At 39.7% G+C, this 20,423-nt stretch overlaps 1 protein-coding gene across 1 annotated transcript in view; it reads right to left on the bottom strand.

Annotated features, from left to right (window-relative positions):
- Positions 1-255: 255 nt before the first annotated feature.
- Positions 256-20,423, bottom strand: part of LOC141409761 (uncharacterized) — a 69,899-nt gene continuing 49,731 nt past the window's right edge. The window contains exon 3 of the mRNA XM_074033708.1: positions 256-436. Within this exon, the coding sequence (XP_073889809.1) occupies positions 389-436 (48 nt within the window). The 3' untranslated portion in view covers positions 256-388. The remainder of the gene's footprint in view (positions 437-20,423) is intronic.

The raw sequence follows: 20,423 nt of genomic DNA, 5'->3' as shown, positions 1-20,423 counted from the left end.
TGAGAAAGGGGGACAAAAAACGCAGCCACCTACCAGCCAGGCATTTCAAATAATTTTGTTAAGTTCTCAGAATTTTCAACAATTAACTTTTCTAGCACAATTTTACTGAAGACCTAATACGCCATTCGCTCACGCTCAGAAAACAAGTGGTTCTAAATTAGTATCAGAAATAAGTGAAAAAACTACGTTTTTAAAATCCATCAACCATTTAGGAGTGTGCTCCACAAAATCATAGCAAATTATATGCAAATTGCCTTGTCTTTTTTTCCCTTAAGTTTTTCTTTCTAATTTTTTAGTTTTTTGATAAATATGGTGACCAAAGCTTTTTGGTCTGGACATGAACCAAGTTAAATTTCACTGACTACAAAGAGTTGGATACTTGCCTTCATCACTCCTCCTCAAGCACTTCTAAGGTGTACAATCCTTTTAGGAAAAGCTGAAAAGCAAACATTAAGAATTACAAGGTCAGAAACTTAGATGGGGAAACTTACCTTTTATAGATACGCAGTAAACAACTGAAAGTATATCCAACAAAATGTTAATAGCTGGTAGCAAAATGCAATAGCTCATCTCTCACTGGTAGAAGTAGGGTTTGTTTTTTTCTAGTACTTTCCAGTATTTTCTCATTTTTTGAAAGTATAATCAAGAATAATTATAATCAAGAAAGAAAGTATTCTGGAAAAAATATTAACTTAGCACTTAAAGTGGCAAATATTTTAAGAAGCAATAAATATTTTAACACTATCATACTGAATAAGGAATGGATATTCCATTAATTCTAATCTTAAAGTAACATGAAATATAAAACAGGTACATGAAAACACCACAATTTTATAAGTAAATTTTTTTTCAAGTAGTTTCCTATTCTGCATCTGCCATTGTCTATTCAAAGGCAATTCTAAAAATCCTATCTTAGGCCAGGCATAATGGTTCATGCCTGTAATCCCAGCACTTCGAGGCAGGAAGATCATCTGAGCCCAGGAATTCGAGATCAGCCTGGGTAACAGTGGCACCCCACCTCTAAAACAATTTTTAAAGATTAGCCAGGTGTGATAGTGCACACCTGTCCCAGCTACTTGGGAGATTGAGGCAAAAGGACGTCTTGAGCCCAGGAACTGGAGGTTACAGTGAGCTATGGTTGCACCATTGCCCTCTAGCCTGGGAGGAAAAGCAAGACCCTGTCTCAATTTTAAAACAACAACAACAACAAAAAAACACATCTTGGCAATGCAGAGTGACTTACACCTGTAATCCCAGCACTTTGAGAGGCCAAGGCAAGAAGGCTCATTTGAGGCCAAGAGTTCAAAGACCAGCTTGGGCAACACAGCAAGACCCCATGTCTCTACCAAAAAAAAAGGTTTTTATTATTTCTATTTATTTTTACTTTTTAGCTAACCTTCAGTATTCATTAAATTTTTTAAATTACGAACCAGAGCCACCATGTAAAACAAAGAATTGGAAGCACTAAATTAAATTTTTCCTGGAAAACTTGCTTCTGACAGGTATTACCAGAGAAGCAACTTAATTAGACAAGTATTTTTGAGACATCTGCCATGTACCTAGCATTACACAGACCAAATAAAGCATATGACCTTGCCCTCAGGAATTCACAATCTAGGACAGAAAATAAAACATCCATACAGGAAATATACAGAAAACAGCACAAAACTACACAAGTGGTGAAGTGTGTAAGAAAGACTGCAATTACCATTAGAAGTCAGGAAGATCAGTTAGAATTGGATTTGTTTGGGAAAGTTTGATGAAAAAAGCAGCAGCTTTTACTGAGCTCTGAAGGATGAGAAGATGGATGAATAAGCAGAAAGATGTGGGCCAACACCTTCAGCCAGCAGACAGTAAACACAGTATGTTTGGGCATACTGTAAAGAGGTCAGATAGACCATACTGGTGGATACAAATTTCTGAATAGGGGAAATAAGATTAAATGGGTAAGCCTGGGAAGTTAAAGAGGGCTTCAAATGTTAGGTAATTATTGAGTATTTATATTAAATTGCATTAAACTGCACTCAGGTGAATATCATCTCTAATCCTCACAACAACCCACAAGATAAGGGGGTTGTTGAAACCAACCAATTTACAGTTGAAAAACCTAAGGCCAAAACAGGTCTACTGACTAAAATTTTGACTTGATTTAACAGAAAACAAAGAGCCACTATAGAATTTCCAGGATATAAGATATGTTTTAGGCCTAACAATCATGTAAGATGCATGAGAGGAGGAAAAGATGATAATCAGAGAAATTAGGTAAGGAACTTTAATAATTTAGAAAAAGATGACAAGGAAGAGCTGAGCCCATTGGTATGGCTGGGAAGGGGTCATAAAAAAGTAAATGGAAAGGAATGAGCACACAAAGTACTGAAGAGTCAACAGGAATTCCTCATACCACTGTAAGAGATGCTAAAAAAGCATCTGATAAAACGAGTATTTACAGTTCTCAGCTGGAAATGTATTACTTAAAAGTACAATTCATCCTCCTGCATCTTATTTCAACAACAATAAAATGTCATCCATACTTCATTTAGCTCCAAAGAAATTTGTTGCCTTTTAGCAAACCCTATGGGCTCCCTCTAGACTGTGTGAGAGCTATTTCCTTGCAACCAGCCTTGGTAAGATGTCCCTTATTCCTTTAGACCTGCTTAAATATTTCTCTACTCTCTCACCACCCTGGCCGAAGATGTTACAACTATGAAATTTCAGTTTTCCTTTCTTTTGCACCTCATTTATGCCACAATAAAATGGAAATGTTTTAACTACCCAAGAAAGCTTCTCTCTCTCTCTCCTTTGATCCTCTTGAAATCCTTTTTCCTAAGGTCCTTAGTGAAGATCTTATTATGACCACTGTTTCCTATTCATGGCTGTGTTTTCATGCTGTCAATAAGTTTTTCTTTTTCAAACATAATTTTTAAAAATCAGTCACGGTTTCTCTCATTCATATATATATATATATATATATATATATATATATATATTAATGACAGAGGCTTTTTCCATCTGTTAGCATATTCTTAGTTTTTCCTAAATAATTATCTAGCTGAACCAGCCCCACCCAGCAACCCATCACCAAGGAGACAGATACTCTGTTTTAGAATCCAGAAAGAGATATCAAACAACATTGAATTATTAAAGCAATAATAACGTGTGATGAGGTTTCAATTGTATAAAGAATAAAAATACAAAATCAGAGCACATACTTGGAGTCACAGGGTTCCAAGGTTCCTGTACTGTCCAAGAGTGTAAAAACAGCAAGCAAACTGCAGTATGTTTTTTAAGTCTATTTATTTAAAAAAATCTAAAGTGCAGAACCATGTATATATCATGCTACTACTTTTAAAGGAGTGAGTACATACTGTATATGCACAGACTATTTCATTCTGGAATGGTGGACAGGTAACTGGTAACTAATGTTACTCCGGAGGGAGAACAAACACACTAAATAGAAGGCAGAAATAATTAAAATACTCAAATCCAAAAAAGAAGAGAAAACAAGATTATAGAACAAATAAAACATATAAGAAGCAAAATGTAAGATGTCAAATGTAAATTCAAATAACTCAGTAATTACATTAAATGCAACTGGACCAGAAGACAAAAATTAATATTTTTTTAAATTAATCAAGAATTACACTTAAAATTACAGAAAATAGTTGAAAGTATGGGAAAAAGTCATACTAACAAACTGAAATGCAGCTGCTCTAGCTGTATTAATTGTATTCAAAGTAGACTAAATGCCCAAAAGCATTAATACCTACAAAGGTATAATTTATCAGGAAGATGCAAAATTTTAAATTTGTATGCATGTAAATAACATAGCCTCCAAATATATAAAGCAAAACTTAGCAGAATTATAAAAAGAAATGGGAGAAAAAATCCATAATCATAATAAATTTTGTATTCTTCTCAGTAGGTGATAGAACAAATGACTCAAATAAAGGGAGAGGGTAGAAATATAGATTTGAATAGCATGAACAAACTGGATCTAAATAGATATTAATATGACACAGCACTCAATAATTACAAAATAGATACTCTTTCAAGCAGAAAGAAATCATTTACAAAAATTGACCATACGTTGAGCCCTAAGGCAAGTCTCACAAATTTAAAAAAACTTAAATGATACACAGTATATTCTCTGACCACAATGTGTACTCCTAGGGTTCAAAAAGAGCTGGGAGGAAATAACTTTTTCCTCCTTTTCTTTTTTGTTTACCTCTATCCCAGCCTCTAGGCAAAACAACAGTGATGGAGCAACAGCTAAGGCTAGACAGGCACCTAAAAGCCTCGTCTCTGACCAAAGGAAACAGTCCCAAGAGCATGGAAGAATCCCAGTGCAGATAGGAAGATTAAACCAAACATTCTGACGAACTCTGAAGACTGAATGTAGGTTAGAATCAGAGTGTGAAGTCCTCGAGGGCTGCAATCATAGGATAGTTCCCATCCTCTTGTGGCTTTTCCTCCAGGAACCTCAAAAGGCTCTCTAATGCAGGGGGAAGCAGGGAGAAAGTAGAGAAAGCTCCTCCATCTCCACCCCCGTGGAACTAAGGAGGGAAGAGCAAGCAACAATGCTAAACCAGTCTATTTCCCTTATCTCCCTGTGGAACAAAAGGCTTAATCAGTAAAGAGCAATTTCTGGTGGAATCCCACTACAGCTGGAGGAAGGAAAGGAGGCTGACACCCAATTTTCACCCCTATCCATCTTCACTGTTTCTCTAAAACAGCAATAGCCCTAATGCAGCGGGAAAGAGCTGAAAAAAACCTCAGCTTGAGGATACTATTGAATACCCATAGCAGTTGGGAAAAAGAAGGGAATAGTCTTGTGAAGGCCACACCCTCTAGACCCAGGTTCTACTATCTGCATAAATATAAGGCTTAACCAGAACATCACAGAACTCCCCTCACCCTCCACTACCATACTGACAGGCTTTGAGTAAAAACAATGGAATACACCTGAGAGAGCTGCAAGACTCAGACTCTCATGGAGAAACAGCACAAAGGGAAAACCCAAAGCCAAGCAGGAAGACAAGAACAAGGTATTACTGGGAAAATTTGAAGCCTCTCGTTCCCATGGCAACAACAAATGTCAACTCCAGTAACCATAGCAAAAATAAACATCAAACACAGACCAATGCCTGAACAGATTAACACAAATCTCCACCCTAAAGGACTTGCAGGAAACTAGCAGTCTTCTACAAGCATATCAAGTATATACCTCAGTATCTCCTGTCATATACAGCACATTCAGCTTTAAACAAAAATTATGAAGCATGGCAAAGGCAGTAATAAAAACACAGCCCAAAGGGACAAAGCAATTATCAGAGCTGGACCCATGTATGACATAAATTCTGGAACCACAAGACAGTAAATTTAAAACATGATTAATATAGTAAAAACTCTAATGGAAGAGGTAGACAACATATGAGATCAGACAGGTAATTTCACAGAGAGAAATGAAAATTATAAAAAATCAAGTGGAAACCAAATTAGAAATAAAGATATAGTAATGACAAATGGCTTTGAGAGGCTTACCAGTAGACTTGAAACAGCTGAAAAAAGAATCAGTAAACTTGAAAATAGGCTAGTAGAAACTACCCAAACTGAAATATAGAGGAAAGAGATTTTCCTTCCTGGAGAACATACAACAGCTGTGGGAGAAGTCCAGAAGAGACAATAGAGAAGAAACATTTGAATGGCCAAGAATTTACCAAAATTAGTGATAAGACACTAAACTACAGAGTAAGAATAAGAAACTCTGAAAACAGGCTGGGCATGGTGCCTCATGCCTATAATCCCAGCACTTTGGAAGGCTGAGGCGGGAGGATGGCTTGAGTCCAGGAGACCAGCCCGGGCAGCACAGGGAGACCTCGTCCCTAAAAATAAACTAAAAAATCAGCCGGGAATCAAGGCACATGTCTGTGATCTCAGCTACTTGAGAAGCTGAGGTGGGAGGACTGCTTGGGCCCTGGAGGTCGCAGCTGCAGAGAGCCGTGAGCGTGCCACTGCATTCCTGCAGAGAGCCGTGAGCGTGCCACTGCATTCCAGCCTGGATGACAGGGCAAGACCCTGTCTCAAAAAAAAGAAAAGAAAAGAAAAGAAAAAGAAAAAAAAAAATGAAAATGCCAAACAATACCAAAAAAGGGGGCTGGGCACAGTGGCTCATGCCTGTAATCCAGCACTTTGGGAGGCCGAGGTGGGCAGATCACAAGGTCAGGAGTTCAAGACCAGACTGTCCAACATGGTGAAACCCCATCTCTACTAAAAATACAAAAATTAGCCAGGCGTGGTGGTGCATGCCTGTAATCCCAGCTACTCAGGAGGCTGAGGCAGGAGAATCGCTTGAACCTGGGAGGCAGAGGTTGCAGTGAGCCGAGATCGCACCAATGTACTCTAGCCAGGACGACAGAGAGAGACTCCATCTCAAAAAAAAAAAAAAAAAAAGGATATCTAGGCATATCATATTCAAAATGCTGAAAGCCAAAGGCTCTTGAAGGCAGTCAAAGAGGGGAAAATATGTTACATACAGAGGAATAAGGATAAAGATTACAATAAACGTACCATCAGAAACTTTGTAAGACAGTGGAGTGACAACTTTAAAGTGCTGAAAAGAAAGCTGCCCATCCAGTATTCTACATCCAGTGAAAATATCCTTCATAAGTACAAAATAAAGGCTTTCCCCCGAGACAAGCAAAAATAGAGAATACACTGCCAGGAGACCCACCCTATAAGAAATATTAACAGAAGTCCTTCAGGCAGAAAAATATATAAAAGTAAGAAGCTTGAATCTACAAAATGAAGAATAAATGAAGGTAAAGTATATTTTTAATTTTTCATTGCTCTAAAAGATAACTGCTTAAAGCAATAACAATGTACTGGATAAGTACCACACAGGTAAAAGTAAAATGCTTAACAACAGCAGCACAAGGGAAAAGAGGGAAGAACTGGGAACACACTACAACCATACTTTAACTAAATGCAAAGTGGTAAAACACCTGAAAAACTCAGGTTATTTTAAAATGTATAATGTAAACCAAAAGGCAACCACTAAAAACCTTTTTAAAGAAATGTAAGTGATAAGTCAATAGAATAAGTAAAATGGAATTTTTAAAAAAAAATCACACCAAAGAAGGCAGTAGGAAAAAAACCACCCAGGCGCATGCCTATAGTCCCAGCTACTCAGGAGGCTGAGGCAGCAGAATTATTTCAGTTCAGAAGTTTAAGAGTAGCCTAGGCAACATGGCAAGACCTCTTCGCTACAAAAAATAGAAAAATTAGCGAGGCATGGTGGCACACACCTATAGTCCCAGCTACTCAAGAGGTAGGAGGATCGCTTGAGCCCAAGAGTTTGAGACCAGCCTGGGCAACACAGTGAGACCCCATATCTACAAATTTAAAAATTCACCAGGCATGGTGGTGTGCACCTGTAGTACCAGCTACTGGGGAGACTGAGGTGAGAGAATCACTTGAGCCTGGGAGGTCTAGGCTACACTGAACCATAACTATGCCACTGTACTCCAGCCTGGGTGACAGAGAGAGACCCTGTCTCAAAAAAGAAGCAAACAACAAATGCAACAAATAGAGAAGAGCTAGCAAGATGGTAGGTTTTCATCTAATTATACTAATAATCACTTTAAATGTAGTCTTACCAGTTAAAAAACGATTGTCAGACTGCAGGGGGGGAAAAAAAAGCTAGACCAGGCCGGGCGTAATGGCTCACACCCATAATCCCAGCACTTTGGGAGGCTGAGGCAGAAGCATCACTTGAGCCCAGGAGCCCAAGACTACCCTGGGCAACATGGTGAAACCCTATGTCTACAAAAATACAAAACATAACTGGGCATGGTGGCATGTGCCTTTTCCAGCTACTTAGGACATTGAGGTGGGATCGAGTGAACCCAGGAGGTCAAGGCTGCAGTGAGCCATGATCATGCTACTGTACTCCAACCAGGATGACAGAGTGAGAACCTGTCGCAAAAAAAAAAAAAAAAAAAGCAAGATCTAGCTATATTTGGTCCACAAGAAGCCTGCTAAGCAAAGATTTAAAAAGGAAAAACATAGAACAATGGAGGAAAAATACCATACAAACACTAATTAATCAAAAGAAAGCTAGTGTAGCCAAATGAATTGCAGGCAAAGTAGATTTCAGAACAAGAAAGACTGTCAAGGATAAAGAGGGGTGATCTGGTTTGGCTCTGTGTCCCCACCCAAATCTCATCTTGAACTGTAATCCACACATGTCAAGGGAGGGGCCTGGTGGGAGGTGATTGGATCATGGGGTTGGTTTCCCCATGCTGTTCTTGTGATAGTGAGTTCTCATGAAATCTGATTGTTTAAAAGTATGTGGCAGTTCCCCACCCCACTCCTGCTGCCACGTAAGACATGCCTTGCTTCTCCTTCACCTTCTGCCATGATTTTAAGTTTCCTAAGGCCTTCCCAGTCATGTGGGGCTAAGAGTCAAATTAAACCTCTTTTCTTTATAAATTACCCAGCCTCAGGTAGTTTTTTATAGCAGTGTGAAAATGGACTAACACAGAAAACTGGTACCAGGAATGGGGTACTACTATAGATACCTGAAAATGTGGAGTGACTTTGGAACTGGGTAACAGACAGAGGCTGGAAAAGTTTGGAGGGCTCAGAAGAAGGCAGGAAGATGTGGGAAAGTTTGGGACTTCCTAGAGACTTGTTAAAAGGTTTTTACCAAAGTGCTCATTGTGATATGGACAATGAATCCAAGCTGAAGTGGCCCAAGATGGAGATGAGAGAAATTTATTGTGAACTGGAGCAAAGGTCACTCTTGCTATGTCTTAGCAAAGAGACTGGTGGCATTTTGCCCCTGCCCTAGAGATCTGTGGAACTTTGAATTTGAAAGACATGATTTAGGGTATCTGGCAGAAGAAATTTCTAAGCAGCAAAGCATTCAAGATGTGACTTGGCTTTTTCTGAAAGTGTACTGTCGGCTGGGCACAATGGCTCATGCCTGTAATCCCAGCACTTTGGGAGGCCAAGGCAGGTGGATCACCTGATGTCAGAAGTTCAAAACCAATCTGGCCAACATGGTGAAACCCCGTTTCTACTAAAAATACAAAAATTAGCTGGGCACGGTGGCATACACCTGTAGTCCCAGCTCGGGAGGCTGAGGCAGGAGAATCCCTTGAACCAGGAGGCAGAGGTCGCAGTGAGCCAAGATCGCACCACTGCACTCCAGTCTGGGCAACAAAGTGAAACTCCATCTCAAAAAAAGAATAATAATAATGAAAGCATACTGTCATATGCGTTCACAAAGAGATAGTCTGAAATTGGAACTTATGTTGAAAAGAGAAGCAGAGCATAAAAGTTTGGAAAATTTGCAGCCTTACCACCTAGTAGAAAAGAAAAACCCATTTTCTGGGGGAGAAATTCAAGCTGCTGGCTACAGAAATTTGCATAAGTAAAGAGGAGCCCAATGTTATTCTCTAAGACAATGTGGAAAATGTCTGCAGGGCATTTCTGAGATCTTCATAGCAGACCCTCCCATCATAGGTCCAGAGGCCAGGGAGGGAAAAATGGTTTCCTGGGTGGGGCCCAGGGCCCTGCTGCTCTGTGCAGCCTCAGGACATGGCCTCCTGTCTCCCAGCTGCTCCAGCTCCAGCCGTAGATAAAAGGGGCCAACATATAGCTCAGGCCATTGCTTCAGAGGGTGCAAGCCCCAAGCCCTGGCCACTTCCATGCGGTACTGGGTCTGCAGATACACAGAAGAATTGAGGTTTGGGAACCTCCACCTAGATTGCAGAGGATATATGGAAATGTCTGGTTGTCCAGGCAGAAGTCTGCTGCAGGGGCAGAGCCCTCATGGAGAACCTCTACTAGAACAGTGCACAGAGGAAATGTGGGATTGGACCCCCTACACAGAATCCCCACTGAGACACTGCCTAGTGGAGCTGTGAGAAGAGGGCCACCATCCTCCAGACCCCAAAATGGTAGATCCACCAACAGCTTACACCGTGCATTTGGAAAAGCCACAGGCACTCAACACTAGCCAGTGAAAGCAGCTGCAGGGGGTAGACCCTGCAGAGCCAGAGGGGCGGAGCTGCCCAAGGCCTTGGGAGCTCACCTCTTGCATCAGCAAGCCCTGGATGTGAGACATGGTGTCAAAGGAGATTATTTTGGAGTTTTAAGATTAAAGGTTGCCCTGCTGGGTTTCAGACTTGCATGGGGCTTTGCAGCCCCTTCACTTTGGCCAATTTCTCCCTTCTGCAAAGGGGGCATTTACCCAATGCCTGTAACCCCATTGTATCTTGTTAGTAACTAACTTTTTATTTTACAGGTTCATAAGTGAAAGGGACTTGCCTTGTTTCAGACAGACTTTGGACTTGGACTTTGAGGTTAATGCTGGAATGCATTAAGACTTTTGAGAACTGTTGAGAAGGCATGATTGTGTTTTGAAGTGTGAGACGGTCATGAAATTTGGAAGGGGCTAAGGGTGGAATGAAATGGTTTGGCTGCCTCTGTATCCCCACCCAAACCTCATCTCGAATTATAATCCCCACATATCAAGGGAGGAACCTGCTGTGAGGTAACTGAATTATGGTGGTGGCTTCCCCCATGCTGTTCTTGTGATAGTGAGTTCTCACAAGATCTGATGGTTTTACAGTGTGTGGCAGTTCTGCCCCCGCTCCTGCCACCATGTAAGACATGCCTTGCTTTCCCTTCTGCCATGATTGTAAATTTCCTGAGGCCTCCCCAGCCATTTGGCACTGTGAGTCAATTAAACCTCTTTTCTTTATAGATTACCCAGTCTCTGGTAGTTTTTTATAGCAGTGTGAAAACTAACTAATACAAGGAGCATTAGGATAATAGGGTTAATTCTCTAAGAAGACATAACAATTCTAAATTTGTATGTACCTTAAAACAAAGCTTCAAAATACATGAGGCAAAACTGATAGATATGACAGAAAATAAAGACAAATCTACAATTATAGTAGTAGACTTTTAACTGTTAACCCTCAGTAACTGATAAACCAAGTAAGCAGACTGGCCAGGCACAGTGGCTCACCACAGTAATCCCAGCACTTTAGGAGGTTGGGGTGGGCAGATCACTTCAGGCTAGGAGTTCAAGACCAGCCTGGCCTACATGGCAAAACCCTGTCTCTACCAAAACTACCAAAATTAGCTGGGTTTGGTGGCATGCACCTGTAGTCCCAGCTAATCAGGAGACTGAGGTGCGGGAATCACTGGAACTTGGGAGGTAGAGGTTGCAGTGAGCAGATATCGTGCCGCTGCATTCCAGCCTGGGTGATAGAGTGAGACTTTGTCTTAAAAAAAAAAACAAAACACACACACACACACACACACACACACACACACACACACAAGTAAGCAGGTAGACGTGACCTCAACAGTTCAGCACTATCACCTAATTTGACCTGGGTGACATTTGTAGGGCACTCCACTGAACAAAAGCTGAATATACATTCTTTTCAAGTACACATAGAACATTCACAAAGATATACCATATTCTGTGTCATGAAAGAAACCTTCAAAATAAATAAAAATAAAAATAATACAAAGTACATTCTCCCATAGTAGAATAAAACTAAAATCAATAACAAAATATATTAGGAAAGTTCCTCCAAATATGTGGATATTAAACAATACACTTCTGAATAACCCATGATTAAAAGATGAAGTCAAAAGGAAATTTTAAAAATATTTGCAAGTATAGCAGGAAACAGAAAGGGAGTTTATCTACCTTAAAAAATACTTACAAAGTAACAAAAATACAACACTATCAAAATTTATGAGATGCAGCTAAAACAGCACTTAGAGGAAAATGTATAGTCTTAATTACATCTTATATTATAAAAAAAGACCTAAAACCGATAACCTAGGCTTCTACCTTGGCACAGTAAAAAAAGAACAAATTAAAACTAAAACAGAAGGAAAAAAAATAATAAAAATTAGAGCAGAAATCAACAAAACTGACAAGAGAAACACAATGTAGAAAAACCAATGAAAGCAAAAGCTGGTTCTTTGAAAAGATTGATAAAATTGATGAACTTATAGCCAGGCTATCCAAGAAATAAACAAAGACATAAATTACCAATATTAGGAATGAAGGAGAAAGGACATCAAACTGATCCAATAGATGTTAAAAGAATAATAAGGCCGGGCGCGGTGGCTCAAGCCTGTAATCCCAGCACTTTGGGAGGCCGAGACGGGCAGATCACGAGGTCAGGAGATCGAGACCATCCTGGCTAACACGGTGAAACCCCGTCTCTACTAAAAAATACAAAAAACTAGCCGGGCGAGGTGGCGGGTGCCTGTAGTCCCAGCTACTCGGGAGGCTGAGGCAGGAGAATGGCGTAAACCCGGGAGGCGGAGCTTGCAGTGAGCTGAGATCCGGCCACTGCACTCCAGCCTGGGCGACAGAGCCAGACTCCGTCTCAAAAAAAAAAAAGAATAATAAAAGATATTACAAACACCTCTATGACCCTAAATTTGATAGCTTAGATAAAATAAACCGATTCCTTGAAATATGACATGAACTACAAAAAATATAGAAGGAAAAACAGATATCTAAATAACTCTATTGAAGAAAGTGAATTTGTAGTTCAAAACTTCCCAAAAAGGAAAACTCCAGACCCAGATGGTTTTAATGGTTAATTCTACCAACCATTTAAATAAGAAATAATAACAATTCTACTCTCTCTTGCAAAAAAGAGAAAGGAACATTTCCCAACTCATTTTATGAGACTAACATTACTCTAATACCAAAACAAAACAGACACCACAAAAAAAAAACACAAAACCTCTGCATGCAGACCAGTATCTCTAATGAACATATATGCAAAAACCTTTAACAAAATATTAGCAAATCAAATACAGCATTATATAAAAAGATAATGCATCCCTGGGTAATGCATCCCTGGATAAATCCCTGGGTTTATCCCAGGGATGCAGGGCTGGTTCACATTCAAAAATCAATGCAGTTCACCATATTAACCAACCATATTAACAATTAAATAAGAAAACCATGTGATCATAACAATAAATGCAGAAAATGCATTAGACTATTCCAATATCTATTTACGATAAATACTCCCAACAAACTAAGAAAGACAGGAACTCCCTTAGCTTAATAAGGATATCTACCAACAATCTACAAAATCTAGCAATGTATAAAAAGCTAAAAAATCTAGAAATAATAATATTATAGGTGGAAAAACACTGCCATGATTTCAGGAGTGAATGGAGATACAGAAAGAAACGTACAAAGTGTGGACTAGTATTCCATCTGGCATCCACACAGATGGGGGTCTTTTGGGTAAAACTGAGAAAAATAATTAAATGTTTGAAACCTACAAATCCTAGGTATATGATACATATGCAGGAATAAATTCTAACAATGCCCAACATTAGGTGTTTTTTTTTTCTTACCTTTGTTTTCAGGAATGTACAAATTAAATTCAGAGTTTGCACTAGTAGTTTTCGCCTTGTCTTCCCTGCCTCTCCCATCTTCCCTCACCATTCCTGAAGGGTAACCGCAAGAAAGGTGCTAGGTCATTCTGCCTTGATTCTAACACTATTTGTAGTCTGCATCTTTTGATCTGAAATCCAAAATCTGGTCTAGGCAGGCAGCTGATGGAGAACTGAATCCTTTATTTTAGTTTTCTAACTTAACTGCTGAACTAGTAAGAATTAAAGCTCTTCATTCTCAAAATACTTCCTTTTTTGATGTTACCTGTGACCCAAAAATTAGACCCCTTTGTTATTCCAAAGAAATATCCTGTTCCTTTTTGAAAATGAAATATAAAAGGTGAAAGAGGGAAAGGATGTCTACAAGGCTCAACATATCTAGAGGACAATCTGTCTGAAGAGCAAAGCTAGATTATGAATCCTAGCCTATTAAGAATGTTCAGGCCGAGCGTGGTGGCTCATGCCTGTAATCCCAGCACTTTGGGAGGCCAAGGTGGGTGGATCATGAGGTCAGGAGATGGAGACCATCTTGGCTAACACGGTGAAACCCCATCTCTACTAAAAACACAAAAAATTAGCCGGGCGTGGTGGCGGGCGCCTGTAGTCCCAGCTACTCAGGAGGCTGAGGCAGGAGAATGGTGTGAACCCGGGAGGTGGAGCTTGCAGTGAGCCGAGATCGCGCCAGTGCACTCCAGCCTGGGCGACAGAGCAAGACTTGGTCTCCAGAAAAAAAAAAAAGAAAGAAAAAGAATGTTCAGCCAGGGCAACATGGTGAAACCCTGTCTCTACAAAAAATACAAAAATTAGGTGGGTATGATGGTGTATCCCTGTAGTCCCAGCTACTCAGGAGGCTGAGGAGGATTGCTAGAGTCCAGGCTGTGGAGGTTGCAGTGAGCTGAGATCACACCACTGCACTCCAGCCTGGGCAATAGAGCAAGACCCTGTCACACACTCTCTCTCTCTCTCTCTCACACACACACACACACACACAGTGCTAGAACTACTTCCATATGGGCCAGGCCTGAAGTATCATAATTAATATAGATGAGGATTTTAAATATGAACCAATAGCAAGCCACTTGAGCAATCAACAGAAAAAAAAAGGAAGAAAGGGGTGAGATATTCTGAGGAAAAAGTACAAATAATCTATAAATATCTCCATGTCTACAGACATTCTCAACTACCCTAAATATTACTTTTTTACTCCCATGAGTAATTACTTATCTCAAAATGAAGGTGAGGAAAGGTATCCAGCTTTCCTCGGAAGTCTATAATTTTCAAATGCTTTTTGAAATAAAGATACATAAATACTATCATTGAAGTATATAAATCAGATATACACTATCAAAACAAATAGTTAATAACCAATGGAGAGAAGGAAAGAGGCAGCATGAAACTGAAACACACTGCATTAGACAATTCAGTTAACCCTCACTGATGTAGAAGTACTTCAGACAAGGGTTGTGACAACTTCAGGAGTTGATAATAGAATGTCCCCAAAGAGCCTAAGTGTCTGCAATGGCAAGAGTCATGAAATATCAGGTAAAATACCGTGAAATTCCACCTAATCTCACCCCCAATAGAAAAATATCACGTCAAGACCAGTCTGGGCAACACAGGGACACCCTGTCTCTACAAAAAAAAATTTTTAAGTGGCCAGGTGTGGTGGCACGCACCTGTGGTGCCAGCTGCTCAAGAGGCTGAGGTGCGAGGTTTGAGCGAGCTGGAGAGGTACAGGCTGCAGCGAGCCGTGATCACATCACTGCACTTCAACCTGGGCAATGAAGTGAGACTCTGTCTCAAAAAAAGAAAAAGAAAAAAAAAAAGAAAAACATCAAACATCATGTGAGATATGTGGGGGGAAAAAAAAAGGTCAGAGTCTCACAAATACTTTAGTATTTGGCAGCCAAAAGGGGTTGGGGGAAAAATTCTCTTTGGGGCTGGGCATGGTGACTCACTACTATAATCCCAGCACTTTGGGAGGCCAAGGCAGGCGGATCACTTCAGCTGGGCACAGTGGCACATGCCTGTTGTCCCAGCTTCTCAGGAGGCTGAGGTGGGAGGATCCATTGAACCCAGGAGATAGAGGCTGCAGGGAGCTATGATTACCCTACTTATAGAAGTGAAGTCTTAGCCATGTTTTTTAGATTTTAAAAACCTATCCAATTTATGCTTTCTCCTTCCTTGTAGGTCATTTGAAATGGTTTTGAAGGTAATACATACTTTATGCTTTGCTACACTGAAAATTTATTCAACAGTTCTATTCTTAGTTATTTCTTTCTTGTGCTTCTATTTCATAAGGAGCAACATTTTTCCAACCACCTACTAAGGGAATTTGTGATTTAGCAACATCTTTTACCAACCAGTCATTCACACTCAAAACAAATCTTTCTCTTGACCTCTTTGTTTTATAAGACATTACTAACCCAGTAGGAGGAAACCCAAAAGTTAAAACAAAAATAAGAAAGATATAATCAAGTTCGGTAGACATTGAAGAATGCTGGCCAGGCATAATGGCTCATGCCTATAATCCCAGCACTTTGGGACGCTGAGGCAGGAGGATCACTTGAGCCCAGGAGTTCAAGACCAGCCTGTGCAACACAGCAAGACCTCAATCTCTACTAAAAAAAAAAAAAAGAAGAAGAAAAAGAAGAAAAAAAAAAGGCAGGAGGATCACTTGAGCCCAGGAGTTCTGGCCTGCAATGAACTATGATCACACCACTGTACCTCATCCTGGGTAACACAGCAAGATCCTGTCGTTCATTCATTCACACATACATAATTTTGAAAACAAAATGCTCTCTCCTCAGTCATGAAAATTGTTTTATTAAACTTCCTATGTTTACTGTAATCAGAAGCAGCCAAAGAAAAAGGACCTTACAAAAGTATGGTAAATAAAAAAAAAAACAGGTAGTTACAGTGCCTTGGCTCAAACAGATGCTGAATAAACGTTATGTGAACTAATGAGCAAGCAAACATGTGACTACGGAATAAGAGAGAGTTACATTAAAGTCAGAAATATGGTCAAGTTAGAGTGTCCAGTGAAGTGATAATAATTCAGAAATTTGTTTCACAGATTATATTTTATTTAAGCATACTTACTCCCTGACTTTTAAAAATTGTTTAAGTCATATGCTCCTAATAGTGCTTAGAAATCTATTGCAAGAAATTAGTTCTCCAAGTACATACAACGTACTCTTCTTCTTAAGTTTGGCTTCATTCATTAAACCAAATTATTTTGAGATCCATCTAGGTTGTTGACAGTATCAACTGTTCTTTTTCTTGCCGAGTAGTATTCCATTGTATAAATACACCAAATTTGTTTATCCATACACTTGACGGATATGTGAGCTGTTTACAGTTTGTAGCTATTACCAATAAAGCTGCTGTGAATGTTTGTGTACAAGTCTTTTTTGTGGATATAGTTTCATTTTTCTTGAATAATTAGAAATGGAATGGATGAATCGTATGGCATCTTCACATTTACTCTGAAAGAAAATGCCCAATTGTCTTCCAAAGTAGTTGATCCATTTCACATTCCTATCCTCAGTGTATGGGAGTTCCAGATGCTCCTCCATCTTGTCACCATGTGACTAATCCTATTCATTACAGCCATTCTAGGGAGCATGTAGTGGTATCTCATTATGGTTTAAATTTGTATTTCCCTAATGACTTATGAGTTTGAGCATCTTTTCATGTGCTTATTTGCCATTTATATTCTTTGATGAACTTTATTCAGATTGTTTTCCCCTTTTCTTAAGGGGTTGTCTTTCTATTCTTGAGTTACAATTCTTTGTATCTTCTAGATACACATCCTCTGTCAGATATATGTTCTGCAAATATTTTCTCCCAGCCCAAGGCCTACTTTTTCATTTTCTTAAAGGTCTCTTTCAAAGATTAAAAGTTTTTAATTTTGATGAAATCCAATTTAGTGATTTTTTTTCCTTCATACTTCATGCTTTTTGTGTCTTAAGAAATCTTTGCTGGCCGGGCGCGGTGGCTCAAGCCTGTAATCCCAGCACTTTGGGAGGCCGAGACGGGCGGATCACGAGGTCAGGAGATCGAGACCATCCTGGCTAACACGGTGAAACCCCGTCTCTACTAAAAAATACAAAAACTAGCCGGGCGAGGTGGCGGCTGCCTGTAGTCCCAACTACTCGGGAGGCTGAGGCAGGAGAATGGCGTGAACCCGGGAGGCGGAGCTTGCAGTGAGCTGAGATCCGGCCATTGCACTCCAGCCTGGGCAGCAGAGCGAGACTCCGTCTCAAAAAAAAAAAAAAAAAAGAAAAGAAATCTTTGCCTACCCCAAGGTCACTAAGATTTTCTCCTCTATTTTCTTTCTGACAAAAACTTTCTGGAGTTGTATGGTTTTAGCTCTTCAAGTTAGGCCTATGATTTATTTGAAGTTAATTTTTGTCTCTGGTGTGAGGTAAGGGTTGAGGTTCTTTGTGTGCTTATGAATCTCCAATTGTTCTAGGACCATCTGTTGAAAAGAGTGAATATATACAGGATAAAAATAACTCCACTTCCATTCTATTTAACCCCTTCTCCTAAAATAAGTCCCCTAGCTTAGATTATATGAACCATCATTATAAACATTCCCTTGCACACCCTTAGCTTCCTTGGCCTTCTCCTTTACTTAAACAATTGGCAAAACCCCAATCCTGCCAATCTAACTCTGATTCCACACCTGAACCCTTACAGTTGAAAGTACACTGTACCGTTGAAAGTACAAGAAAATATACAAATCCGTGCCAACCAATGAAACTTTAAATTCATGTCCACTAACCTCAAATGAGCATTTGATTCTATTCTGTAATCTATGTTTCTCTAGTCTATTCACTCCCATATTCTCATGAACGACTATTTCACACTTAACTCTCTTCAAATCTAATCCTCCCCTACCTTCATTCCTCTTATGACCTGACTTCCTACATCATAGAAATATTCTGCTACTATGGCTCGCTCCTCTACTAATCGTTGGTCCTTGAGTAAATTACTCGATTTCCAAAATGGAGATAAAAGTATTGCCCATTCTATAATCTTATTGTAAAGAACAAATGACACAATATATACATGGAAGGCACTTAATATACAATCTGGCACAAAAGAATACTAAGAGCTACTTTAACTTTTTCTTACTGCTACTACTACTATTAAACATGTATCACATCATGATCATAAAGTAAATTTAACAGAGCAAGATTTAATAAAGATTAGACTAGTGCGCTTATTTGTTAAGTATCTCTACATCGGCTGGATGCAGTGGCTCACACCTGTAATCCCAACACTTTGGGAGGCCCAGGTGGGCGGATCACCCGAGGTCCGGAGTTCGAGACCAGCTTGGCCAACATGGTGAAACCCCACCTCTAATAAAAGTACAAAAAGCTGGGTGTGGTAGCTCTTGCCTGTAATCTCAGCTACTTGGGAGGCTGAGGCATGAGAATCGCTTGAACCCAAGAGGCAGATGGTGCAGTGAGCAGAGATCGTACCACTGCACTCCAACCTGGGCAACAGAGCGAGACTCTCAAAAAAAAAAAAAAAAGGATCTCAGCTGGGCGTGGTGGCTTACACCTGTAATCCCAGCACTTTGGGAGGCCGAGGCGGGAGGATCACGAGGTCAGGAGATCGAGACCATCCTGGCTAACAAGGTGAAACCCTGTCTCAACTAAAAAAATACAAAAAATTAGCCAGGGGTGGCGGCGGGCACCTGTAGTCCCAGCTACTCATAGGAGGCTGAGGCAAGAGAATGGCATGAACTCAGGAGGCAGAGCTTGCAGTGAGCCAAGATCACGCCACTGTACTCCAGCCTGGGTGACAGAGCAAGACCCCGTCTCAAAAAAAAAAAAAAAAAAGGTATCTCTACATACACGCACACATACATATATACATGGTATATATGTATGTGTGTGCATCCACTGAAGGGGACTACATTTAATTCAAGATTATAAATTATATTTCTTTCTTTTTTTTACTTTTTATGCATAAATTTATTTTAAACTTTTATTTTAGGTTCAGCATTACATGAGCAGGTTTGTTGTGAATTCTATTTCAATTAACATTTAGATTAGGTATCATTTGAAAACTCTTAGTATTTTATCAACATGTCTGCATTTCTTTCTTAAAATACAAAATCTGTAGGAGTCTAAATCCTGATAGAAAAAAAATGGGGAAGGATACTACCACCTCCATCAATTCATGTTCTTCTACCTATACTGTTCAAATATGGAAGGTCCTATTCTCTTCCATCCTTTCAAACAATTCAACTAAACAAATAGTTAAGTGCCTTAAAAATGCAAGACATTACACTATTTCAGCTGGGTCAATAAAAATTAGAAAATAATCTTAGTTTTTTTCTCTATGCTTTCCTGAAACCAGAAGAGAGATTATTTTATACCCAACACACTGATATTAACAGTATCTATTTACGCCAGACCTAAGACATAGATATTTAATTTCACATTCTCTCTTCCTACCACAGAGTCCCTTCTGTGAAATAACTTGCATCCAAAATATTAGAATTTGCCTGCTGAGATCAGGAAAAGGCTTAATCTCTGAAACACATTCACAGAAGATTAAACCAGTAAATTTACAACCTGTTCAACAGTGGGGCTTCTCTGAGTTTTTCTTCCCCAGCAATCTATACAACAGTTTTCCAAACAATAGTTGTGGAGACCAGCTTGGCTGGGGAGACCCTAACCCAGCGAAGCTAGAGGAATTAAAGACACACACACAGAAATATAGAGGTGTGAAGTGGGAAATCAGGGGTCTCACAGCCTTCAGAGCTAAGAGCCCCGAACAGAGATTTACCCATGTATTTATTAACAGCAAGCCAGTCATTAGCATTGTTTCTATAGATATTAGACTAACTAAAAGTATCGCTTATAGGAAATGAAGGGATGGGCCAAAATAAAGGGATGGGATCGGCCAGTTATCCACAGCAGGAGCATGTCCTTAAG

This window comes from Macaca fascicularis, chromosome 2 (genome assembly GCF_037993035.2).
Source record: "Macaca fascicularis isolate 582-1 chromosome 2, T2T-MFA8v1.1".
Taxonomy (NCBI): domain Eukaryota; kingdom Metazoa; phylum Chordata; class Mammalia; order Primates; family Cercopithecidae; genus Macaca; species Macaca fascicularis.
The sequence above is the reverse complement of the archived record's forward strand: the minus strand, read 5'-3'. Positions and strand labels throughout refer to the sequence as shown.